General features: G+C 47.3%; 1 protein-coding gene across 2 annotated transcripts in view; it reads left to right on the top strand.

The window, feature by feature from the left end:
• The first annotated feature begins 1,497 nt into the window (after window positions 1-1,497).
• HIP1R (huntingtin interacting protein 1 related) overlaps window positions 1,498-27,142 on the top strand; it is a 75,414-nt gene continuing 49,769 nt past the window's right edge. For both annotated transcript variants that reach the window (XM_048514470.1, XM_048514469.1), the window contains exon 1: window positions 1,498-1,796. In XM_048514470.1, the coding sequence (XP_048370427.1) occupies window positions 1,704-1,796 (93 nt within the window). In that variant the 5' untranslated portion in view covers window positions 1,498-1,703. The remainder of the gene's footprint in view (window positions 1,797-27,142) is intronic.

Genomic DNA, 27,142 nt, shown 5'->3' with positions numbered 1-27,142 from the left:
ACATTTTAATTCATCCTCGTGGAAGTATTATGCAACGCTTTAAAATAAGGTTTACCTCCAGTTTCTTGAGTTTTGGGTTCTGTCTCACTGTTCTGGCTCCCTACTCCAAGCACTTTGGGGAGAGGCTACATACTCCAAAGAGATTTGGGGGGGTCGGGAGGAAGAAGGTAGTGAAAAGTAGTCTGTGAAACTCGGTGTGGTTATGTTCTAGTTAACACGGATGTAATGGTGGAATGTTCTGGAAGCAAAAAGACCCAAAGGAGCCTTGTGATACTTTGACAACAAGCAAGTTTATGGTGGCATCACATTTTGTGGCTCTACAGTCCATTTCTTCAAAAGCATCAATCAGGCCTTCAGCTGGGATAGATAGGCAGATATAATTACATAGATATACACAGATATACACATATCTATATATGTACACACGCACACACAGATATATATATTGCCCAATTAGGTCCCTTCGCTCCTCGAAGGAGAACCTGCTGGTAATCCCTGTCCCAAAGAACATCCGGTGGGCCTCCACTAGGGCCAGGGCCTATTCTGTCCTGGCCCCTACCTGGTGGAATAAACTCCAGGGCAAGATCAGGGCCCTGCAGGATTTGAGTAATTTCCGCAGGGCCTATAAGATGGAGCTATTCCACCGAGCATTTCCTGGGGATCAGCTGGGTTGACACTTACTATCACTTGCCTCCCGTGGGATATCGGGGTTTTAAGTTGCCATCATATTTGTAACTGTTGGATTTCATAGTATTTTAGATTATTTATTGTTGTTTTAATTGAATTTGGTTTTATACTGTTGTATTGCCCTCGTGAGCCCTTTGGGGCTGGGTGGGGTAGAAATTTTAAAAATAAAATTTATATACACACACACATATATACACATATATACATATATACACACACACATATATATACACACACAGATACACATATATATACACACACATATATACACATACATACATACATACATACATATATATACATATATATATATACACACACGACAGACAGACAGACAGACAGACAGACAGACAGACAGATAATTACAGTTGGATAGATGAATCGGGCAATGTTACTGGTTCCCTACATTTTTAAAGCTGTTTTAACATCTCCACGCGGAGATGTTGAGCACTGACTGGTCCTTATTCATGCCTCGCGAAACACAGTCAAATTCCTGGCTCGGTGCCAGATGAGAGCTGCCCTGAACCAGCGCACCACCGGCCATTCATCCATCTATGTAATTACAGAGAGATAATAATATCCTCCCTCCCTCCCCCGCCCCCCAAGGGAGCGCCCCCTGCAGGCGCGTTTCAGCCCAGCAGCCTCGCAGCCGTCAATGGGGCCTGGAGGGAGGGCGGGACTGAGCTTGCATGGCGGGGGGGGGGAGGGCGGAGGGGCGGCAGCGATTGGCTGCCCGGCAGGGGGCGGGAATCCTCCGGCGGCCGGCGATTGGCTGCAGCGCCTGGGCCGGCGGCGGGGAAAGAGGAGGAGCTGCGGCTCCGCCGGTGGCCGGCCGGGGGCGCCCTGGCGCGCCTGCACCTTCGCGGGCCGCCGGTGCTGCTGGAGGAGAAGCGGAGCGGGATCCGGAGCGGCGCCGGAGCGGCAGGCAGGCAAGGCAGGCAGGCAGGCAGGCAGGCAAGCGGCCGCCCGGGCCAGACGGAGAGCGGATCGGGCTTGCCGCGGGGCTGGCGGGCACCATGAACACCATCAAGAACGTGCCCGCGCGGGTGCTGAGCCGCAGGACCGGCCACAGCCTGGAGGCGGAGCGGGAGCAGTTTGACAAGACCCAGGCAAGCCCGGGCGAGGCGGGGGGTGGGGTGGGGGCAGAGCGGGAGGCGTGCCTGGGTGGGGGGGGGGGCGGCAGCAGTAACCGGGAAGGAAGGGGGCAGCCTGGCAGGCGGGGGCAGTCCCAATGCAAGGGCAGGGGGGAAAGGGAGAAAGATTTGGGGGCGGCAGCAGTAACCGGGAAGGAAGGGGGCAGCCTGGCAGGCGGGGGCAGTCCCAATGCAAGGGCAGGGGGGAAAGGGAGAAAGATTTGGGGGGGGGGGGTCGCAGAGGAGAGAGCCACCCCCCCTTCCATCATGCATGCTCGCTCCCCTGTCACATTTCCGACCCTCCCCCAGCCCTGATCTCCCCACCCCCCGCCAGACCTGCGTGCCTGGCCCTCCCCTTTATAAAAGCCCCCCCCCCGTTCTCTCCCACCACCTTCTGCACGCTCGTGCTGACTTATTGGGGGGAGGGGGTGTCAAGCTTGCCATACCCACCCCGCATCCTGCAAACTCCCCCCCCCCAACTGGGGACATTGCTAGTATTAAGGACGGTGATGGGGGGGCGGGGTGGAATACGCGGAAACGGGGGGATCTGACCAACCCGCCTCCTCCCCCCTACAGGAAAATAAAGGAGATGGATCCTGCTTGGGGGGAGGGGGCAGGAAGGGGGGAGGGAAGGAAAGAACGTGGTTTTTTTTGGGGGGGGGAGGGAGTGGTCCCTGTGCAGCTGGGTCAGCCTGATCTCAACTAAGCCAGAGAGATTGGGAGGGGGGGAGCAGGAAGAGGAGCTGCCCAGGTAAATCTGGGGGGGGGGGGGAGAATCAAAGCGGGTGCATTTCCGGTGGGCAGCACAAGTCCATGGGGGATATTTGGGGGTGGGCTCCTGCGTGCATGGGGGTCGGGGTCTCTGTCTAGGCCCTAGACTCTAGGGGTTACATTAGTGGCTCCAGATGCATGCATGTTGCATATGGGTATTTGGTGGGCGAGTCCTGAAAGAGCTCCCAGATCTGAAGCTCCCTCCTGCCTTGAAATTCTTCCCCACACACATGCACATGTGTGCGCACACAGGCATTGGGAGCGTTGGCACCTTGGAGCAATGTCACGCCTCCAAGGGGGGAGCAAGTCTCAGATTACCTGTGGATTTCCGGGGAGGTGTGCTGTCTTGCCTCTGGAATTGAAACCCCCTCCCCTTTCCCTCCCCAGCCAGATTTCTGTGCAAAAACTTGCAAATTACTTCTGGGCTTGGTTGTTCATAAAAGGCGCACAATTCACATTGCTTGGGAAGGGGGGGAGTATTTTTGTAACTCTTTGATAATTTCTCAAGGAGGAGAAAAATTGGCCTGTTGAGTTTGTGTGTTGCTATCCCGCCTTTCCTGCTTGTGTAACGTTCCATCTCTTGCCTGGCCTGTGTTACTGTCTGCTTTGGGCAGGAACATGTGTTGAGAAGACACACAGCCAGTGGAACTACCTGCAACTAGATGTTTAGCTTTCCAGTTATCTGTGACAGTTCAGAAAGGAGCGGGGGGGGGGGGCATTTCAGCTTTTTAATACGTTGAGGTCTGGTATTTGCCTGGAAGACATCCCCCCCCCCCACACACATCATGACCTTGAATTCCTTTGCACTGACCAGACCTGGGTGGATCTGGATTGTGTTGAGTTCAGCAGTGATTGTTACAGTACTCGGTACATGCTCTTGTGACTTTATTAATTCTGCTCTTTCAGGACTGAGCCCCAATCTGGCAGGAGGAATAGCTTCTGGGGGTCCATATGCCCTGCGCTCAGACTCCCCCCAACTTCTGTTGTCTAGCTCAGGGGTAGGGAACCTGCGGCTCTCCAGATGTTCAGGAACTACAATTCCCATCAGCCCCTTTCAGCATGGCCAATTAGAATTGCCAATTAATGCATGCTGAAAGCTGATGAAGTGCTCAGGCTATCTAATTCAACAGTTCCCTACCCCTGGTCTAGCTGAACTACCCTGTATGGGTGTGTTTTGTGTATCCTGGTGCTCAGTACAAATATCTGTGATACCTGTTCTGTTCCAGAGCTGGTTCTCCTGGCGTGTGCATGTGTACTTTTGGGGTGATTGTATTTTCCATGGCGCATTGTGTCTGGCCTGGCTATCGGTAAACATGTTTGCACAAGGGAGGATTTGTTAACATTTTGCAGGTTTGTAGGGAAATTGGTGCTTGTAGAGGGTGAATGGCTCTCGCTTTCTCAACACCTGATCCTCTTCCTACCAGTGATGTGTATTTCAAAAGGAAATCTCTCTGAGAGAGTTGTTGTGCCTGAGAGACCACCTGATCTATCACAGCCCACTGTAGAAAGAATTATACCCCATGCCTGCATCTATCAAATGTGCCGTGGTCACAATAAATGTGGCAGTTTTTGAAGATTCTCTCTTGCGCTGCCTGTGGCAAACTATCTCTGACAGAGTGGCAGACTTAGGGCCCTGGGTGACCCCGGTTTGAGTCCCACTTCCACTCGGGGAACTCAATGGGTAATCCTGGGGCCCATCACAAACTCTCAGCCTGGCCTACCTCACAGGAATGTTGCGAGAAAATGGAAGAGGGGAGAAGGATGTTTTAAGCCACTTTGAGTCCAAAGTGGGATGTAAATAAATAAATTCATGAAATGCAACATGCATTCATGCTGTTTTTTAAGATACACTATGATAGGTGTGTAGGCAAAAGCCGTTACAATCGATCGCAATTAAGGTGAAACATAAAAAATAAGTTACGGCATTTAAATAACCAGATTTAAAAGTACCTTCTTGTACCTTTAAATAAACACTTAGGTTGTGAATTATGTTGCCGAAATGTCTCTGAGCGTGCACAGAACATCTTCCCCCTCCCCAATGCTGACATCCTATCTCTGGACAGTGAGAATGACTGAGCGGACGAGGCTTCCTCCTGAAGCAACTCTTGAGCCCTGCGCCTGATCCAACTTTCTGTTGCAATATTTTGAGAACAGAACTGAAAGGTCTTTTCATCCTGAAAACTATTTATAGCTCAGAGTAGCTCTCCTGTACAGCGGCTGAGCGGTTTACAGGTCGTTTGCTTTTGCTATTGGTTTCAAGAGGTAGTCGATTCTGGGTCCTTTACGACGCACAATAGCTGTTGTGGGTGTGAAATATCTTGTGCTTGTTGCCTCCTGGTGTCCCAGATGTTCAGTCGCAACATACCTCCAGCCCAGGCGGCACTCAACGGGTTTGCCAGCGGAGGCCCAGTTGCCAGGGATGGAGGAGCGACCAACTGTTTACAGAGCAGGGTCAGCAAGGAACTTTTTTAAAAAGTTGTTCCGTTGTCGTGTGTGTGTGTGCGCACTCTCACTCTTACAACTATTGGTGTGCCAAAAGCAGGCGAGGTGAAAAGTTTGGCCTTGTAATTGGACCAGCTCCTTATTAGAATACCGAGCTTTGTCTTGGGTGGCACAGGTTTTTGTGTTTCAGTTCTCGTTCTCTCTCTCTCTCACACACACACACACACACACACACACACACACACTATCTGAAAAGAGATGTCCCCTCCCCTTTTTCTAGCGAATGAAAAATATCCACGCATTGTCGAAGGCTTTCACGGCTGGAATCACTGGGGTGTTGTGGGGTTTCTGGGCTGTATGGCTGTGTTCCAGTAGCATTTTCTCCTGACGTTTCACCTGCATCATGCAGCCACAGATGCCGGCGAAACGTCAGGAGAAAATGCAACTGCAACACGGCCATACACCTCAGAAACCCCACAATACCCCAAAAAGATCCATGTTCTGGACACATTTTACTCCCTAGTTATATGTGCACAGAATGGTACCAAAAGGGTTCGATAAGGCCCAACAGCTAGGCATTGAGGCTTTCGGTATCTTAGCAAATGGCGTGCCTACTGCGCTGCTTATTACACGTTATCGGCGAATTGCCAATTATTTGTTTCTTCCCCTGGTGTGTTTCTGAGTACTAAGTAGGTAGCCAGGCTATGAAATTGACCTTCTGATTCTCTGGGGGCGTGAAGCTTTTGGCAGTGATTGGCTGAGCTGCTGTGATGTATGAGAAAGAGAGTGAGGAGGGAGGGCTCAAGGAATTGCCAGACAGGGATCAAAATGACTGACGAGAATAATGGGAATGGTAATTGCAGTGGTGGTGAGGAAACTAAATGTTAACCAGGTTGGCTTTCGTTCTCTGCTTAGTTGCAGACTTAGTCACTGTGACGAGAGCCTGTTATTATCACCATAATGGCAATCCCTGCCAAACGGTTGTGAAATCAGAGACTGAAGAGAAGATTTATATCCTGCTTTTCCGGTTTTTTATATCCCACTTGAATTTATATCCTGCTTTTCTCTACCTTTAAAGAATCTCAAAGCGGCTTACATTGTAAGCCAGTGGTGGCGAACCTTTGGCACTCCAGATGTTAAGGACTACAATTCCCATCAGCCCCTGCCAGCATGGCCAATCTTCCCCTCCCCGCAATAGACGACTTGAAAGACAGGTGGGGCTGAGAGAGTTCGGAGAGAATTGTGACTGGCCCAAGGTCACCCATCAGGCTTCATGTGGAGGAGCAGGAAAAGAAATCCCATTCACCAGATAAGAGTCCGCAGTTCATGTGGAGGATTGGGGCATCAAACCCGGTTCTTCAAATTAGAGTCCACCTGCTCTTAACCTCTACACCACACCTTCACAGCCACAGCAACTCTGGGGAAGGAAGCAGCCTTTCTCATTTGGTTGGGTGAAAAACTGCATATAGGGCAGCGATGGCGAACCTTTTCGAGACCGAGTGCCCAAATTGCAACCCAAAACCCATTGATTTATCGCAAAGTGCCAACACGGCAATTTAGCCTGAATACTGAGGTTTTAGTTTAGAAAAAACGGTTGGCTCTGAGGCGTGCGTTACTCAGGCGTAAGCTTGGTGGTAGTCGATGGCTATGCTTTGAAGCAACAGTGCAACTCTTCCAACGGGTGACTCACGACCCTAGGAGGGTTTACTCAGAAGCAAACCCCATTGCCAGCAACTGAGCTTGCTCCCAGGTAAAGGATCGCGCTTTAGTTCTTCCCATGAAAATCAGTGGGGTTTAACAGCGCTTAAGGGTTACCTACACTACTTCCCCAAAACTAGATCTTGGGTTTAATGCTAATAATTGAGCCCGGCGACCCAGGCCAGCCTAGATGTGGGGGAAGGGGGGCACTCTGTTTGCGTGTGCCCACAGAGAGGAGCAGCAGTGGCGTGGGAGGTTAAGAGCTCGTGTATCTAATCTGGAGGAACCGGGTTTGATTCCCAGCTCTGCCAACTGAGCTGTGGAGGCTTATCTGGGGAATTCAGATTAGCCTGTACACTCCCACACACGCCAGCTGGGTGACCTTGGGCTAGTCACAGCTTCTCGGAGCTCTCTCAGCCCCACCTACCTCACAGAGTGTTTGTTGTGAGTGGGGAAGGGCAAGGAGATTGTAAACCCCTTTGAGTCTCCTGCAGGAGAGAAAGGGGGGATATAAATCCAAACTCTTCTTCTTCTTCTTCTTCTTCTTCTTCTTCTTCTTCTCTGAGTTCCATCACTGATATAGGGGATAAGGACTGCTCTAAGTTGGACTAAGGAAAAGGGTACTTGAGAGGCAGAATGCTTGCATGGCCAGGGAGAAGAAAAGCTATATGAGAACCTTTGCTGGGGAATGGGAGGGTGAGGCCCCCCGCACTGCTGCCAACCTGTTGGAGCGAAATTGGTGACAATAGGATTATGCACTAGACACCGGAGGGTGGGACTCAACTTAAGGCTGAGAAATTCCAAGCTGTCGCGTTTGGAGGCAGAGCATTGGTCCACCCGAACGGCCTCAACCCTTGTAATGGGATTGAGTCCGTGACCTGCATCCGAAGCACATATTCTGCCACTCAGCTGTGACCCCTAGATGCTTCTCAAGGGGCCCAGGAAGATTATGAACTAAAAACGAGGGCCCTGAGCCTTCGAGATGTGATGGGGAATACTTGCACAGGAGTACAGGACCGGTTGGGGGGGTATAATTCAATTTTCATTTCAGTTTATTAGATTTAATAGGCCTCCCCTTCCGGCCTTGGGGGTGAAAACTGAATTTCACACACTGGTTTTAAATAAATAAAGGGTTATCAATATTGTGATGGTGGAAAGTAATGTCAAGTTGCCACCAACTTATGGCAACCCTGTAGGGCAGTAGTGGCGAACCTATGGCACGGGTGCCAGAGGTGGCACTCAGAGCCCTCTCTGTGGGCACGCGCAGAGTCCCCCTCCCCACACATCTAGGCTGGCCTGGGCTGCTGGGCTCGATTATTAGCATTAAACCTAAGACCTAGTTTTGGGGAGGCAGTGTTGGTAACCCTGTTAAACGCTGTTAAACCCCACTGATTTTCATGCAAAGAACTAAAGCGTGATCCTTTACCTGGGAGTAAGCTCTGTTGCTGGCAATGTGGCTTGCTTCTGAGTAAACCCTCCTAGGGTCGCGAGTCACTCGGAAGAGTTGCATGGTTGCTTCAAAGCAAAGCCAACAACTACCACCAAGCTTACTCCCGAGTAACGCATGCCTCGGAGCCAACCATTTTTTCTTAACTAAAACCTCAGTATTCAGGCTAAATTGCCGTGTTGGCACTTGTGATAAATAAGTGGGTTTTGGGTTGCAGTTTGGCCACTTGGTCTCAAAAAGGTTCGCCATCACTGCTGTAGGATTTTTAAGGCAAGAGACAGCCAGAGGTAGTTTGCCATTTGCCTTCCTTTGTGTAGCACCCCTGGACTTTCTTGGTGGTTTGCCATCCAAGTACAAACACTGCTAAGCTTCTAAAATCTGATGAGATCAGTCTAGCCGGGACTATCCAGGTCAGACCTATCAATACAGAGCTTCTAATTTTTGTTTTAATTTCTGGGTGAGCTGGAGGTGAGCAGAGACTATAACGGAAAAATCTCCTGAGCTGACTGTGCATGTGGATCGTGTCCTCTAAGGTAGTTGACAGATCTGAGAAAGACAGTGGAACAAAACAGATCACTGGATGTTGGCTACATCTTAAATATCCTTCAGTGATGACTGAGAGCAACGGTGGTACAGTGGTTAAAGCACTGGAATTGTTCTGGGAGGCCCAAGTTCGAATACTGATTCTGCCATGGAAGCTTGTTGGGTGATCCTGGGCTCTCTGTCAGCCTAACCTACCTCGCAAGGTCGTTGTGAGGATAAAATGTGGGAGAGAATGATATAAGCCACTTTTGATCTCTGTTTGAGAGAAAGCTGGATATCAATTCAATTTCAATAAGCCTTTATTGGCATGTAACACGATAGTAAAAATACAATTCCAGTTAAAAAGTGAAAAGTAAAAGACTTCACGTTTGTCATACATTCAGTTTACAAACTTCTGACAAAAACTTTGCCACCATAAGGCAACAATGAAAATCCTGACAATTTAAAAGCATGACTACTTTATCTGATTCAGTATATATCAAGCTGGATATATATGAAGTACATAATGTATAAAGCACCTAGAATAAATGTTGCTAATAAATCCAGCTTTTGGGCTACTGTCAGGCAATAAGGTCTATCCAATTGCATGTGCTCTGGACCCTTTGACCTCTGACCAGTGAGGAAAATTCAGAAGTCATAATACTGTAGGATCTGGATTACTTGGATGCCGAGGCTGCTTTGTACAGGTTAAAACAGATGCAGAATTTTGAGAACCACGGGCAAAATGGCAACCTCCTGACAACATGTCTTTTAACTCCACTTGGGGAGGTGGCCAGCCAGAGCTGTTGTGGTTCTGGGAATATTATAAACATATTATAAAATCACAGTCAGCAGTGGTGGAGTAGGAAGTTCTTCTGGCATGAATGGGAGCTCCGCGTGAGCACGGAAGAGTGTGATTCCACATATGCTGTCCAAAGCATTGCTTAGGTCTTCGGCAAGTCATTTTCTCTCTTGTGCGAATGGCTCTTGATGGTGAGGAAGAGACGTAGCAACAGTCTGTGGGCCAGACCGAATGCTGGCGATTGAGATGCAGGTCATTAAAATGCTCTGGAAGAAAATTATGTATGGAAATACTCCAGAGGATTAGCATTATCGGAGGCAACTAGAAAAACAATTCCAATAATCTAATTCAAACAGTGGCTGGTGATATTTAAATGCCAGGATTTCACGGGCATTATTTTTTATGTGTGTTTCCAATACGCGTACTGTGTATAGATGGAATGTTTAAAATATTTGTTTTCTCACTGGATTCAGAAGGGAGCTTGTAGACTAGATGCGAGTCCACAGCATCTTAGAGAAACAAGGTTTTTGGGATTTTCAGGGCATCTGGTGAAAGGAGTTTTGATTCTTCAAAGCTTATACCTCAAGATCTTGTCGGTCTCTGAAGTGCTACTGGACACAAACCTTGTGGCTCTCTGGTTATGTGTGCTGAAGATTATGTGCAGAACAGGAGATGTGTTGAGGCATAACGACATTTATCTGATGGCCCAGTTTGGGTGGAAGGAGGGCATATAAATATTGAAAACAAACAAACATTCCTTCGTTCTTTTTGAGGTTTGCCTTGTTGCTCATTGGCTTGAAGGTTGGAGCCGTTTGCTCCTTTCAGAGCAGTGCCTTGGGGAAATTAGCTTCTGACCCCGAGGGTAAATGAGGAATATATTCTTTGCCAAGTCACCAGTAATGTCTTTTGTGATTCAGAAACAGTGGTTGTCAGCACTGCACAAAGGACAGCTCCGAATCGAAAAGACCAGATCGGAATCTTCACTTTCAGCATGTCACTGAGGTTGCTTTGTTGGCGGCTGAATTGGAGTGGTGGAAAGTACAGTTGGGTCACGGCTGAGTAGGGTTTGCAGGAAAAGAGACCTGAGGAACCGGGCTTCCATTGCCTGGCTCTCTGTAGCAACCCTGGACTTTCCTGATAATATCCAATCCAAGTATTAACCGGGACCAACCCTTCTGGGATCTGACAAGATCGGGCTAGCCTGGGCCATGCAGGGCCAATTAAAATGGAAGAATTTAAAAAATGTTTTAATTGATAAACAGTGAAACCGGAATACCTGTTCTGTGAATGGGGAAATTTCTTCGTGCTGGGGAAAACACGGCTGTTAGCAGACTGGATCGACAAGATCCGACTCTTTACCTTTAACAACCGTTGCCTGGGTTTCTTAAGAGCCAGTGTGATGCCACAAACCATCTTGTGCCACAGTGGAGACAAACGTGGCTTGCTGAATGTCTGAATCTATAGAAAAAGAAGAAGAAAAAGAGGAAGAGGAGGAGGAGGAGGAGTTTGGATTTATATCTCCCCTTTCTCTCCTGCAGGAGACTCAAAGGGGCTGACAATCTCCTTGCCCTTCCCCCCTCACAACAAACACCCTGTGAGGTGGGTGGGGCTGAGAGAGCTCCGAGAAGCTGTGACTAGCCCAAGGTCACCCAGCTGGCGTGTGTGGGAGTGCACAGGCTGATTAATCTGAATTCCCCAGATAAGCCTCCACAGCTCAGGCGGCAGAGCTGGGAATCAAACCCGGTTCCTCCAGATTAGATACACGAGCTCTTAACCTTTTACGCCACTGCAGGAAGCAGTGCGATGTCTTTCTTTCCAGGAATCCTAACAGTTCTGGCAGAGGGAGGCGATTTGGCCTGGTTTCCAGTTCTGGTTTGGCTGGTACTCTGCTTTCAATAAGAAGTCACGGTACAGCACAACACAGGACGAATCATTTGAATCTAAACCATGGTTGACCATCTCCATTGGGCCCAAACTAATTTGCTGCTCCTGTGTTGTGTGAGTCTCTCCCTACCTCATTGTTTATGACCACGAAAGTTGAAATTTTAATTTAAGAAAGAACACAATGGAGCATAATGTTGGATTCTGGGGATTATTTTTTTTTGGTTACTGAATTCAGTATCTTCGTTTCAGTGCTTAGACATGTGAAAATAAGCACGTACAGGGGTTAAAAATGCAGTGAAAATGGTAAACCTCCTTGGCTCCCAGGGACTTTATAATTTACATTCTCTGGAATAATATTTTTGCTGTGCTTGCAGTTTTTTTTTTTTTACATACATACATACATAAAACCTTTATTAGGCATAATACCAATATAACAACCAGCATTATCCAGGCAAATGTTCCATACACAAAACCATCACAGGTATTATTCCAAAGTTCCTAAAAGGAACCTAGCTACAGAATTTAAAATCACAGAAGAATTGTTTAGTAAGAATGCGAACTTCCCAGCAACAGAGTATTCCTTAAACTTAGCAGGAAGGAGAGTCAAAAGCCTGGTCCCAGCTTCCTCCTATTTGGGGCAGTTAAGCATTATATGTTCCATGGATTGCACCACTATAGTACAGTGGGGGCAATTTCACCTTTAAGGAACACCTTTTAAGAAACCCCCCTTGGAGTACAGAACAAGGGAAGGAATTACAACGAGCCCTTGTGTATATCCATCTCAGCTTGGGCTCTTGGAGTATACTCAGATAGTCTGCCATCAGATTGGTTTTGAATTTGATGTTGAAAAAGAAGGGGGAACAGTTACTTCGCGCTTGGTCTTGTAGAACTTGTAGCTCCTGGTCAAGGAGTCACCTTTTTAGTTGAAAAAAGAGTTCGGAAGATTAGATAGATTGATAGATTGATAGATTGATTGATTGATTACGGCCTTTTGGCCAGCCAATAGTTTAAAATCAGAGTACATGTGAATACATAGCACTCCACTTATACAAAAATATAATATAAATTAAAATCCATTATAAAATCTATTAATAAATAACATTAGCTTCAGGCATTATTACAGTCCTCATCACACAGTGCAGCTCTTTGTCTTAATAAGGAACTACGCTTGTTGTGTACCAGTATACAAAATTTAGCTACCTTCTGTGAAATGGCAGAAACAAAAGTTCGGAAGGAGGTAGCATTTGCAGAGAATCCCAGGGAAAGTATTTTAATTTCAACTGTCCGCCACCACTTAGATCCATGGAGTTTTGTATTGTTTAGTTTTTTAAGAAAGAGAACTATTCCTGATGTCTTGGAAGGAAAGGCCCTGGCTCCAGGCCGCATCTTGTGGTCCTCTCCAAACTGCCGTCAGCCCAAGCGAAAAGCCCTGGGCAAGATGAATCAGGAGTGATTCTGCATAAGGCAGCTTTATGTCACCATGACTGTCTCCATGCACTGAAGAACATTGTTCAGAGCACGAATTCACCTTCCACACTTGCATGTGTGCTGATACAGCCTTCCATTTTGCGATCTTGCTTGGAAATGGAAACGCTGATGCAGGCCTTGCTCACTCGGTCACCTGCGGCTTGACTCATACACGCAATGTGGTTCTCTCTAATCACAGGCCTACGGAAGGGTAATTGCTTCTGGCGTAAAGGCAGGAAGGTGGGTTAGAGGTGGGGAGCAGATTGACTTTGGAGATCAGCATGGGAAGGGGGCATATTGTAACACGGACTGGGCTCTGGCCGGCCTTCTTTCACTCCAAGGTTTTCCATGCATCAAAAATGGGCCACACAACTTTCAAAGAGAGCCAGCCAAACAGGATGTAGTGATTAAGAGCAGGTGCACTCTAATCTGGAGAACCAGGTTTGATTCCCCACTCTGCCACTTGAGCTGTGGAGGTTTATCTGGGGAACCAGATTAGGTTGTGCACTCCAACACACGCCAGCTGGGTGACCTTGGGCGAGTCTGCGGAGCTCTCTCAGCCTCACCCACCTCACAGGGTGTTTGTTGTGAGGGGGGAAGGGCAAGGAGACCATAAGCCCCTTTGAGTCTCATATAGGAGAGAAAGGGGGGATATAAATCCAAACTCTTCTTCTTTGGGACCTTCTTTCCTTAATCTTTGTATCACACACAGATTCCTGATCTTTGAATTGGAAGATGGGCTTTCTTCTGTCTGAAAGACAGAGCTGTTTGAGACCGATGAAGAACTTGGATGGGGTCTTCTTTGACAGGTTGTTCTCTGATGCTTATTTCCGGAGCTCTTGGGCAAACCTGAAGGGAAATAAGAATGAGGAAGAAAGAAAAACTGCCTGCAGACAAACCCACTCCCCAAACCTCCCAATTCTCAGAAGGGTTGCTCTTTCCTCCTGGGTTGAGAAGAGGACAGGTGTTAAAGGGGAAGTGAGTTCATGACAAAGGAAGTGTGACCTTTGCAACAGGAAAGACTCAAAGCGTGTTATGTCCCCAAACGTGAAATACTGGCTGGCTTCAAAACAGAGCAATTACAGGCTTGGTTTCATGATTATATCTCAGTGGGTTCTGAGCAGTTTTTTTCTGACTCACTTCCGTTTCTCCATTTGGCTCGGGAGAACGAGGAAAACAAATGGATGTCTCAAAAGTGGTCCTTGCTTGGTGTGAGAACTATGGCTGCCTGGAGATGCTCTGGTTAGAGAAGATGGCTCTGGTTTTGGCCAAGGTGTGGGCTGGTATTCGGAGAAGGATTCGTGTCTCGTCCCTTTGTGTGACCGTGGAGGTGTTATTGAGGAGGCGAAAGTGTGGAGGCCACCAGGATATTGGGGTGTGGGGTGTGCAGGTGTGGGGGAAGGGTATGAGGCACACATTTATTTATTTACTTACTTTATTTATACCCCCCCCTCTCCACAAAGAGGACCCAAAACAGCAGCAGTGGCGTAGGAGGTTAAGAGCTCATGTATCTAATCTGGAGGAACCGGGTTTGATTCTCCGCTCTGCCACCTGAGCTGTGGAGGCTTCTCTGGGGAATTCAGATTAGCCCGTGCACTCCCACACACGCCAGCTGGGTGACCTTGGGCTAGTCACAGCTTCTCGGAGCTCTCTCAGCCCCACCCACCTCCCAGGGTGTTTGTTGTGAGGGGGGAAGGGCAAGGAGATTGTGAGTCCCTTTGAGTCTCCTTCAGGAGAGAAAGGGAGGATATAAATCCAAACTCCTCCTCCTCCTCCTCCTCCTCCTCCTCCTCCTCCTCCTCTTCTTCTTCTTCTTCTTCTTCTTCTTCTTCTTCTTCTTCTTCTTCTTCTTTTCTCCTCTGCTTTAGCCTCACAACCACCTGGTGAGGTAGGTCAGGCCAAGAGTGTGACTGACCCAAGGTTACCCCGCAAAGTTCCATGGCAGAGTAGGGAAATGAATCAGGACTCACCAGACGCAGCTAGGCCAACCATATGTCACTGGGCATTTTGCCATCTTTCGGATCAGGAGGAGCCCCTTGTCTTAACAACTTAATTTCCCCACCACAGTGACAGGCCTTCTCATTAGCTGGAATGAACACATTGCCTTCTGCTCTCCTCCAGGGAAGATTTAACAATATCCCATGTAAAGACAGACTTTGTCCTTGCTCCTTGAAGGATATAAAAACTGTTCAGCCGGCGTTTTTCTTCTGTTGCTTCTGTGCAAACGTTCGGGACGTTTTAATTCACCCTCCAACAAACTCTTCTCAACGCTTTATCTGACAAGAAAATCGTGGTCCATTTACTAGCTGGTTTTAACCCATTTGTTACTGATAGTGCCTCTAGTTTTCTCTCCTTAGCTAGAAGATTGAGAGAGCAACAGGGTCAGCCAAGTTGATTTTAAAGCCTTGTATTTAATTTTTTTAAATGAATCTGACAGATGTTTATTTTTTCGATTTGAAGATGTTTCAAGTGCTGCCCTAGTATTTTCAGAAAGGCACCCAAGGTGCTCGTTTGTGCCATAGTCGCTGAATCTCAGTTTTCAAATCATGGTGTTTAATTACCTTCTCGTGTTCTTTTTCATCGACCCTGCTGTCACCAGGTATTTCTAAATCGACAATGGTCACTTTCTTGTCCTCGATCACTGTGATGTCTGGTGCATTATGTGCAAACTCGTTGTCCGTTTGGATTCAAAAGTCCCGCAATGACCTTCTCATTTTCCGTGACTTTCTCTGGACTTTCCCACCAGTTTGTAGCTGTCCTAATGTTGTAATTCTTGCATAAATTCCAGTGGATCATCTTGGCCCCTGAGTTGTGCCTCTGATTGTATTCAGTCTGGGCAATCTTTTTGCAGCAGCCGAGAACACGATCTACAGTTTCATCAGCTAACTTGCGCAATCTGCAGTTTGCGTAATCTGAGGATGTTTAAATACTGACCTTGATCGTATAATTATTATTAAAAAATATTTTATACAAACAACCCTCCCCCTTGTCTGTTTCTTTTCACTGTTGTTTGTCTGCAGATTTTCTCAGCCCATCAAGGGCTGATTCTGCATGGGCGAAAAACAGCAGTGTGAAAACGGTGTGAAAATGGTGTAAAAGGGTTTAAAACAGTGTAAAAGGGTTTATACTGTTTTCACACCATTTTCACACTGCTGTTTTTGGCCCGTGCGGAATCAGCCAAGGGTATGCCAGCAGACTAAGAAACTGCATAGGTTATACATGGTCAACTGCCCTCACTAAGGCCCCTTCCGCACACGAAAAATAATGTGTTTTCAAACCACTTTCACAACTGTTTGCAAGTGGATTTTGCTATTCTGCACAGCTTCAAAGAGCACTGAAAGCAGTTTGAAAGTGCATTATTCTGCATGTGCGGAATGAGCCAAAGCCTCAGAGTGAAGCTGAATTATGTATTGCAAACTCACACAATCTTTGCCCACTGTGTGTCTTTTCTGGGCTGTACCCAGGACTTCACTCACCCTGTGCCTCTTCTGCTACTGGTTCATTGCGTCAATACAGAGGTGTGGAATGTATCATAATGCAATGACAGAACATTCTTGGGGTTTGTTCCGTGTGTTGAAAGCAGAACTGAGTAAACCTTTCCCACGCTGCCAAACCGCTAGATGTCCTCCTCCTTCTCTCCCCTCCTTCATCTTTCGCCCACATCTGCAGACAGAGGAAGCTAATATGAGCGCACCGGTTTCTGCCTTCTGACTCAGATGGGCGCATCTCTTGACATGCAACTTTCCTCTTCCACATCCAATTGACCATGTCTCTGTTCCGTGCTGTGGAGTTGTTCTGATTCAAAGAACTGGGCGATTGACTGGATATCTAGGCCTGGCTGTAGGAGGAGGAGTTTGGATTTATATCCCCCCTTTCTCTCCTGCAGGAGACTCAAAGGGGCTTACAATCTCCTTGCCCTTCCCCCCTCACAACAAACACCCTGGGAGGTAGGTGGGGCCGAGAGAGCTCCGAGAAGCTGGGACTAGCCCAAGGTCACCCAGCTGGCGTGTGTGGGAGTGTACAGGCTAATCTGAATTCCCCAGATAAGCCTCCACAGCTCAAGCGGCAGAGCTGGGAATCAAACCCGGTTCCTCCAGATTAGATACACGAGCTCTTAACCTCTTACGCCACTGCTGCTCCTGTAGGAAGGGCTCTCTGAGGTGGCAGAGAAACACTCTGCTTGGGTCCTCCCCAAAATACTTGACAGAAATCCAAAACAACTATTTCAGGGACTGGCAAGGATCTGGGACATTTGTTTAAATCTGCTTCATGAACTGGCCCATCTTAACTTCTTTGGAACCACACTGCCCTCCGTTTGAGAAAACAGTTTGGGATGGTTAGTCACAGACTTTTCTCTGTGATACACCTCTGAAGATGCCAGCCACAGATGCAGACGAAACGTTAGGAATAAGACCTACCAGATTAGGAATAAGACCTGCCACAGGAGGTGGTGATGGCCACTAACCTGGATAGCTTTAAAAGGGGCTTGGACAGATTTATGGAGGAGAAGTCGATCTATGGCCACCAACCTTGATCCTCCTTGATCTCAGATTGCAAATGCCTTAGCAGACCAGGTGCTCAGGAGCAGCAGCAGCAGCAGCAGGCCATTGCTTTCACATCCTGCACGTGAGCTCCCAAAGGCATCTGGTGGGCCACTGCGAGTAGCAGAGTGCTGGACTAGATGGACCCCTGTCTGATCCAGCAGCCTCTTTCTTATGTTCTTAAGGTCATTGCTTTCACATCCTGCACGTGAGCTCCCAAAGGCACCTGGTGGGCCACTGCGAGTAGCAGAGTGCTGGACTAGATGGACTCTGGTCTGATCCAGCAGGCTAGTTCTTATGTTCTTATTACAGCCACACAGCCCGGAAAACCCACCACAACCTGTTCTTACTAGCTTTATGGTCAAGTGATGCTCAGAGAATTTGGCAGTCCTAAAGGATATGATGAATCTAAATTATTGTTTGAGTTCTTTCCCACCCCCTGCATTCCTGCAAAAGCAAATGTATTGTTAATTTCCCGATTAAGTCCTGGAGTGCACCAGTTTGTTTTGTGGAAGAAATGACAGCATGCCTAGAATAACATTAAAAAGTGCCTATTGGATCTCTGTATGATTAAATGTTCCGGTTAGCCTCTTTCAAATCCAGCTCTGGTGACAGCAGGCAGGTATGTTGTCTCTCTGCATTGTGTGCAAAGTGAATCATATCAGTTCCTCTTAATGTGCAAACAACGTTATTACTCGCTCTTGGAGAGAGCTGTCATATCTCTGCTTGAGGCAGTGTTCTGACTTATGGTAGAAACTCGTGTGAAAACCCACAAGATGATTTTATTCTCTTTTTCAAGTTTACAAGTTTCCCCGCTTTCAGAAGTGTAGGAAGCCATGAAATGCCTGCCCAAACCACCAATAGAATGTGGCAGGGATTGGCGTGGTGAATGTGGCAAGCTACGGGGCAGAGCACATGAATGTGCAGCAAGAAAGTACTTGATTGCTGAAAGGTCTCCAAAAGGCTCTGGGGATGCCCGTCTCTGCTTTCTTTGAGGACTGGTAATTTGGTTGTGTTTCTGCATCCAGTATGACCGTGCACGTATTGTTGCTTGGGGCATGCTCACTTCCAGTCAACAGACTGAAGCAGTAACTCAGGCAGAGTGGAAAGCTGTAAATGGATACACCAGGGAGAGCAAGGGGCCAAGGAGAAGCCAAGGGTGATGGGACCAGTAGGGGAAAGTATGAATGAAAGTAGTGGTAGAGGATAACTTGTAGCTGTTGCTTGAGTCTGCTACCTTGCTTTGCATCATTGTAGAGCCAGGTCTGCCTTTCCTTTCCAAGTTTTTGCAACCCTACCTGTAGTTGCTGTACGGAAACGTCCTTTTTCTTATTGCAAAGCAAGGTTTGCAAGTGACGGAATGCCAGGTATGCTGCTGGGCCAATTAAGAGGGAGTGCCCATCAGACACGCCCCGTGTTGTGCGTTAAATCGCCTGTGGTCTGACTAAGCTGCTTCCATGTAGGTAGGTAATGCAACTCACAACAACCAAACCAGGGCTATGTTTGCATACAGAAGGGCAGGTGCGTGTATGGGGGAATCACTGGTGTGGATAAATCTTGCCTTTCAAGGCCTTTCCCAGTTTTGTTACTCTGCCCCATAACCAACCTTCTTCATGTATTGATAGTTTCACAAGGTAGCACAGAACTCTGGGAGCTGTAGGCCTGAGAAAGCACAGTGGATTTCTAACAGAAAAAAACTACATTTCCCAGGATGCCTGTAGCCTAACACATATTGGAGTTGGCAGTTGCATTTTTATTCGTTTCTATTCAGCCACAGAGATGAGTGGTTAGAAACTTCATTAAAATACATTACACCTTTGTACAGTATGAATCCAAAATTACAGACATAACAAAACCTAAATGAATAAATCTTCATGGATAAAAATGACAAAAGGATATATATAAGGATGTATATATATATAAACGAGTCTTGACTTTTATCATATTCTAAATTACGTAGAGCCTTATCTATAATTATTCAAGTAATATAACTCTGTTAAGATTAGTCTTCTTTTAAAGGTCAAGACAGATGAAATATCTGCTACACATTAATTACATTAACTTCAGATCAGACAGTTGCCCTTCATACTTCTCAAAACGTCTTAATAGCATATTGGATCTATTTTTGAACATTACTAGCATATTTTAGCTGCCTTTTGCAGCAGACTTCATGGGGAAGAGCGGGGTTTTCCAGATTTGAGACAACCCGGTTCTCCAGATTTGAGACTGCCGCTCTTAATCCCTATACCTGGGGCCATGCTGGCAGGGGCTGATGGGAATTGTAGTCCATGAACATCTGGAGTGCCATATGTTCGCCACCACTGGCCTATACCATTCTGTTTTGCTGCTACTGAATGTGCTTCTTTAGTCACCATGATTAGTAGCTGCTGATGAACGTATCCTCCATGAATTTGTCCAATCTCCTTTTAAAGCCAGCTTTTGGTAGATGGATTACCGGTAGTTATTTTCCATGCATTTTGCTCAGATTTTGACTTCTGTGGGAGACAAATCCTGACTAACACGTTTGAGGATCTGGTTGGGTGACAAACTTGCACATGTTGCTGTAGTGGTTGTCCTTTGGAAATGAAAGGTCTTTGAAGGAGACTCCTTTTACAATAGCATTTAAAGGATAAATAAATGTCTTATCGTTTCTGAGAGTTCAAAGTCTATGATATCTTCCTGACAACTGTCCTTAAAGAAAAGTCAGTGAGCCAGCAGGGTGTTGTGGTTAAGAGCAGTGTGCTCTAGAGATCTGGGTTTGATCCCTCGCTCCTCGTGGTGGACTTTTACCTGGTGAACTAAATTTGTTGCCCAGCTTGTCTGCATGAAGAAGAAGAAGAAGAAGAAGAAGAAGAAGAAGAAGAAGAAGAAGAAGAAGAAGAAGAAGAAGAAGAAGAAGAAGAAGAAGAAGAAGAAGAAGAAGAAGAAGAAGAAGAAGAAGAAGAAGAAGAAGCAAGAAGAAGAAGAAGAAGCAGAAGATGAGTTTGAATTTATATCCCTGCAGGAGACCTTGGGTTTACATCTCCTTCTGCCCAGATCAGGCTTACACTTCCTGTTCCCCCCTCACAAACAAAACACCCTGGTGAGGGGTAGGTGGGCTGAGAGGAGTTCCCAGAAGCTGTGATCTTCAGCCCAAGGTCACCCAGCTGGCGTGTGTGGGAGTGCACAGGCTAATCTGAATTCCCCAGATAAGCCTCCACAGCTCAGGCGGCAGAGCTGGGAATCAAACCCGGTTCCTCCAGATTAGATACATGAGCTCTTAACCTCCTACGCCACTGCTGCTGGGTAACCTTGGGCCAGTCACAGTTCTTCAGAACTTTCTCAGCCCCCTCGGCCTGACTTGTTGTGGGGAGAAGAAGGGAAAAGGAGCTTGTAAGCCACCTTGAGTCTCCTTATAGGAGAGAAAGACAGGGTATAAATCCAAACTCTTCTTCTTCCATGTTCTCTTAATGTCCTGATGCTGGAACGCTAGGCTGGACACCCTCTGGATTTATGGCAGAGGTGCCGTTGGAACCATGAACTTCCTGACCTGCCGCTCAGTGACTTAGCTGCTGTGCTAAATTAGGATCGCCAATTATGTGGCTGGCCATATAACTTGAAGTCTTCCTTTCAGACAGAAAAAGCAGCAAATTGGCTGCGCCTTGACTGCTTGGCACTTGTCCTGATGTTCCTATTAAAAAAATCAAGCCAAGTCTCCTGACTGCACCCTTCTAGACTTGCCCTGGTCTGGGTGGTGTTTGGTTACCGACTTCCCTCTGCTCGCACTTGTATCTGGTGGAAACTTACTAGGTCCTATTAAAGCAGACCTGGGCATTATACGGCCCGCGGGCCACATCCAGCCCGCCGGATGACCCTGACTGGCCCCCCTGCCGTGCTGGGGAGCGAGGCGCCTTTGAAAGCCCCGCAGAAGCCGGTTGCCTTGGCTGCCAGCTTCTGCGGGGCTTTCAAAAGCGCCTCACCCCCCTGCCTTTTGGCCCAGCCCTCCACAATATTTTCTGTTTCTTATGCGGCCCCATGGAAAAAAGAATTGCCCACCCCTGTATTAAAGGCTGCTAGGCTACATCGATCTCACCAGATCTCAGAAGCTAGGTGAGATCAGCTCTGATTAGTACTGGGATGAGGGGATCGCTATGGAAGTCCAGACTTTCTACACAAATCACCTGTGAACCTCTCTTCAGCATGGTGTAGTGGTGAAGAGCAGGTGCGCTCTAATCTGGGGAACTGGGTTTGACGCCCCGCTGTGCCACTCGAGCTGTGGAGGCTTATCTGGGAAACCAGATTAGCTTGTGCACTCCGACACGTGCCAGCTGGGTGACCTTGGGCTAGTCACAGTTCTTCAGAGCTCTCTCAGCCCCACCCACTCCTCTTGAAAACCCCACAAGTTTGCCACAAGGCAGCTGCACCGTACAGCTCTTTCCACTGCTGCCATTTTAAAAAAATCAACAGAGGGCTAACAATTCATCGGTGCTGTGTGTTCTTGCCAGTTTCCAAGTTTGTGAGCTTTCTTAAGTTATTCAGCTGAGTGCATCTCTACGTGGGCGCAATTTTCCCGTGCCTGTGACCCTGCAAGTGCGGAGGACACAAGAAGAAGAAGTAGAAGAGTTTGGATTTATATCCCCCCTTTCTCTCCTGTAGGAGACTCAAAGGGGTTTACAGTCTCCTTGCCCTTCCCCCCTCACAACAAACATCCTGTGAGGTGGGCGGAGCTGAGAGAGCTCCGAGAAGCTGTGACTAGCCCAAGGTCACCCAGCTGGCGTGTGTGGGAGTACACAGGTTAATCTGAATTCCCCAGATAAGCCTCCACAGCTCAGGCGGCAGAGCTGGGAATCAAACCTGGTTCCTCCAGATTAGATACACGAGCTCTTAACCTCCTACGCCAGTGATGGCGAACCTTTTTGAGATCGAGTGCCCAAATTGCAACCCAAAACCCACTTATTTGACGCAAAGCAGCCAACATGGCAATTTAACCTTGAATACTGAGGTTTTAGCTTAGGAAAAATGGTTGGCTCTGAGGTAGCAAGTTAGTCAGGAGTAAGCTTGGTGGTAGTCAGTGGCTTTGCTTTGAAGCAACCGTGCAACTGTTCCAACGGGTGAATCACGACCCTAGGAGGGTTTACTCAGAAGCAGGCCTCATTGCCGGCAACCGAGCTTACTCCCAGGTAAAGGATCGCGCTTTAGTTCTTCGCATGAAAATCAGTGGGGTTTAACAGCGCTTAACAGGGTTACCTACACTGCTTCCCCAAAACTAGGTCTTAGGTTTAATGCTAATAATTGAGCCCAGCGGCCCAGGCCAGCCTAGATGTGTGTGTGTGGGGGGGGGGGTAACTCTGTTTGTGCGTGCCCACAGAGAGGGCTCCGAGTGCCACCTCTGGAACCCGTGCCATGGGTTCGCCACCACTGTCCTACGCCACTTCCGCTCCTGACACAAGAGTGTCAGCATCCCCTGCTCCCAGGGCCATGTGGGCTGTGAAAATTCCTACAGGGAATTTACATTAAAATGCACGCTAATGATACGGTAACGGAGTTCAAAGTCACCATGAGCTTGTTTGGACTGACCTGCACACTTTGCCCGAATGCTCCGGGCAGGGTGTGCCCTCATGTCTTGATCAGCAGCCGCTTAAATACAATTTTGTTCCCTCCATTGTGTTGACTGAGGTTAATCGGCAGGGCTATTTTGGGCCTTTTAAATTTGCATTGTGTGTGTAAAGTGCCGTCAAGTTGAGCTGACTTATGGCAGCCCAGAAAGATTTGTGTAACTCGATAGGAGCAGTATTTTTCACACAGCGGCTCGAGACAATTCCCCGGTCCCAAATCCTTTGCAGCGTTCCCTTTAATTGACCTCCTTTCTTGATATCTTATCATATTTTTATCCTCACCTTCTGTCTTCCTGGTTTGTTTCAAAGCGCCTAATAATGAGGTGTGAAAACAATAAGATATCAGATCTTTTGCAAAAGGCAGGGACTCCTTATCAAATTAATGGGCAACCATGAACATTCCCTTTGGGAATGTAGCATGGTATAGTCCTCATCAGATCTTGGAAACGAAGTGATGTCAGTCCTTGGGCAAGGCCACGGTTAATCTGTCCAAGGTCCCAAATGGCAGGTGGAGGATCTTGGCCTACCTCAGGCATCTGTTGATTGTGGCCATAAATTCTACAGTTTTATTTCCAGCGTTTCTTTGAACTGTAAGACAATAATATCAAGTCTCTTGTGGGCAAATGAAATATTTAAGAACATAAGAACTAGCCAGCTGGATCAGACCAGAGTCCATCTAGTCCAGCTCTCTGCCACTCGCAGTGGCCCTCCAGGTGCCTTTGGGAGCTCACATGCAGGAGGTGAAAGCAATGGCCTTCTGTGGCTGTTGCTCCTGAGCACCTGGTCTGCTCAGGCCTTTGCAATCTCAGATCAAAGAGGATCAAGATTGGTAGCCATAAATCGACTTCTCCTCCATAAATCTGTCCAAGCCCCTTTTAAAGCTATCCAGGTTAGTGGCCATCACCACCTCCTGTGGTAGCACATTCCAAACACCAATCACATGTTGCGTGAAGAAGTGTTTCCTTTTATTAGTCCTAATTCTTCCCCCCAGCATTTTCAATGTATGCCCCCTGGTTCTAGTATTGTGAGAAAGAGAGAAAAATTTCTCTCTGTCAACATTTTCTACCCCATGCATAATTTTATAGACTTCAATCATATCCCCCCTCAGACGTCTCCTCTCCAAACATCCCTTTTGACAGGAAATTGTGTAGCAAATTTGCGCTCGTGTTAAATCAATTAATCTGAAGTTCAGAACTGACATTAAGTTTTTCTGTTAATTTTGCTCTAACTCTACCCAAGATGATGCAAGAAGGAAAGGTTTTTTAAATTTTCTTTCTGTCCCTCTGTAGGAACAGATAGAAAAGGAACGGTAGTTTTCCCAAGAGGTGTTCAACAGCAAAGCCGGGACGGTGGAATGCCTTGGAGTAGAGCAATTATACGTATATATTTTCGTTTTGCATGTGGCTATCTTGCAGATGAACGAGACAATTAGTCGTATATCACTCTGAAAAGAGAAGTCTTCGTTCATTGGTAGGGTTCAGCGGCAGAGCTGGCTCTTGGAATCTAAATGAATTGATACCACAATGGACTTCTGTATGAAATGAGGTCAGGCACGGAGGGAATGAATGAAAGCCCTTTTGGCCGGCCCTGTCCACGACGGGGTGTCTGCAGAGGCAATAACTTGTTGGAGATGATCGGCAACATCGGAGACTTGAATTGCACCTTCCTTAACGTTAAAGAAAAAATGAGCGGGGAACTAAAATGGAACCAATTAAAGGCCAGAACAAAGTAAAACAGCCAGTCTAGCAATGCTTGAGCCACACAGCAATAATGTATACAGGTCATGGTATCAGGATTACATTGGTGTCCAGTTTTCGTTTCTAAACACCAAGTCTAGCTAGCCCTCGTACTAACCCTGACTTGTGAGGTTACGCTGGTCTTGGAGACGACAGACCTATATCTATTACTCCTGGCCTGTCCTTAATTCATGCATGTTTCAAGGTTGTGGCAATTGCCTCTTTCCCCCCTAAGCATTGCGTGAAAAGCTCCGTCATTAGCTAAAAGCAGAATCCTGCATCTTGAAGATAGTGATGCAGGTTGAGGGAGTCACAGATTCCATTTTCCTCCCAGCAGTGGGCAATGTTAGGTTGAGAGAAGATGGGTGGTTGTGAAGTGAATCTGAGGAATGTCTGTTTTCCGGTTGATAATGGAAGACAGCAAAACTGTGTCTGTTCAGCAGTGTCGTGATGTCAAAGCGAAATCTTATATCTGGCACAAAATGTAAGAGTCTCTCTTGCAGAACATTCCCACTTTGCTCTGTATTTCCTAAGTTGGCTGCTGGCTGTAGTGTGAGACGGAGACTTCTCAGTGGTAGCACCTAGATTTTGGAACTTGCATTGGAGGTTCTAATGCTAGTCAAACATCCAGTTAAATTCCTGTTTCTGAAGAACATTGGGATAGCTGATCATTGCTTTTGCGACCTTTAGCTGTGTCTTTTTTTTTTTTTACTGGACTCGTAACTATATTGTCTTGAGTTTTTGTGAAGTCGTAATTTTTATATTGCTGTGCTAAGGATCTACTGAGAGAGGAGGGTGAGAAAGAAGCATTTTAAAAGCAGGCTTCTAGATCTTACAGTTGAAAAAGGATACTTGAAATCCATCCATTCCATTGCCCAAAAGATTGTTCGTCAAAATGCCCAGCGGCCACAGTGTGATATCTTGTGCAGCAGAGAAAACAAATAAAATCTGTGCCACTTTCAATTATGAAAGTTTGATGTTCCTTTTGCCGAGTTCTGGGAAGAGGACGCTCTTGTTGCTGGGCAGCTGTGATGCCTTCACTTTCCTCTTTGCCTTTGTCAAAACGATCCTCAGGCTGGCGTTTTTGTGGGGGAATCAAAGATGAAAGTGGCTGAAACATGTGGGGCAGACCCACGGGCACTACAGAGCTTGGAAGACCCTTTTCCCCATTTTCAGCACAGGAAATACCCTCTGATCTGTGTCAATCGCTCCGTGCAGACAATTGTGACTTCTCCCCTTGCCATTTTGCTCTGTCTTTTCACCCCTTCCTCTCTTTAGCTTTCTGAAGAAGAGAAGAATTTGGGCCCCTTCCGCACACGCACACGCAAAATAATGCATTTTCAAACCACTTTCACAACTGTTTGCAAGTGGATTTTGCCATTCCGCACAGCTTCAAAGAGCATTGAAAGCAGTTTGAAAGTGCATTATTCTGCATGTGCGGAACGAGCCTTAGATAACCATCCAAGTGGTCTGTTTCTGAAATGTTTTGGAGCTGGCTGGTGTGGGCTATCATGAGTTCTTTGGTCCTGGTCAGGCAGCTGAGCTCAGATTTGGGATGATGGTGTCACAATAGGGTCCAGGTAGGGATTGCTGCTGTTTTATAAAAATCGTAGCGAGTGGGTATGGTTTTACAACATGTTGCTAGTGGCATCTTAGTCCAGTGGGGATTAGTGTTCTCTAGCCTCACTGAGGGCATTAAGAGCTGCCATTACTACTTTCCCTGTTCGGTAGAAGAAGCAAAGAAAATCCATCACTGTTTCCAGATTTCCTGAAGGTATTCAGTATACTAACTGTGCAGTCCAAGAATGGGAGATGGGGGCGAAACGAATTTGGAAGCAGCGTGATCCCTGTGCCTATAATCATTTCTACCATTGCTGCACAACGTGGCACTGGTGTCTGTGCAGAAACTCTTGCTGTGGTGGTGTGCATGCCGTTCTGTAGCACCCGAATCTGGAAGTTTGCCCCCATGCCATTGCCTCTGCACAATTGGGGCCTCCACCAGTGTGGAGGGAGGGGTTCCCGGTGGAGTTGCAGCCTGGGAACACCCCCTTTTTTTCAGCACAAACTTATGCTGCCAAAAAGCGTGCCTTAAAAAAGCGTGCCTAGGAGCATCAGTGGCGTAGGAGGTTAAGAGCTCGTGTATCTAATCTGGAGGAACCTGGTTTGATTCTCCGCTCTGCCGCCTGAGTTGTGGAGGCTTATCTGGGGAGTTCAGATTAGCCTGTACACTCCCACACACGCCAGCTGGGTGACCTTGGGCTAGTCACAGCTTCTCGGAGCTCTCTCAGCCCCACCTACCTCACAGGGTGTTTGTTGTGAGGGGGGAAGGGCAAGGAGATTGTCAGCCCCCTTGAGTCTCCTACAGGAGAGAAAGGGGGGATATAAATCCAAACTCTTCTTAAGTCATTCGTGAAGATG

This window comes from Sphaerodactylus townsendi, linkage group LG13, assembly GCF_021028975.2.
Source record: "Sphaerodactylus townsendi isolate TG3544 linkage group LG13, MPM_Stown_v2.3, whole genome shotgun sequence".
Classification (NCBI taxonomy): domain Eukaryota; kingdom Metazoa; phylum Chordata; class Lepidosauria; order Squamata; family Sphaerodactylidae; genus Sphaerodactylus; species Sphaerodactylus townsendi.
Note: the sequence above shows the minus strand (reverse complement) of the source record. Positions and strands in the feature narration are given on the sequence as shown.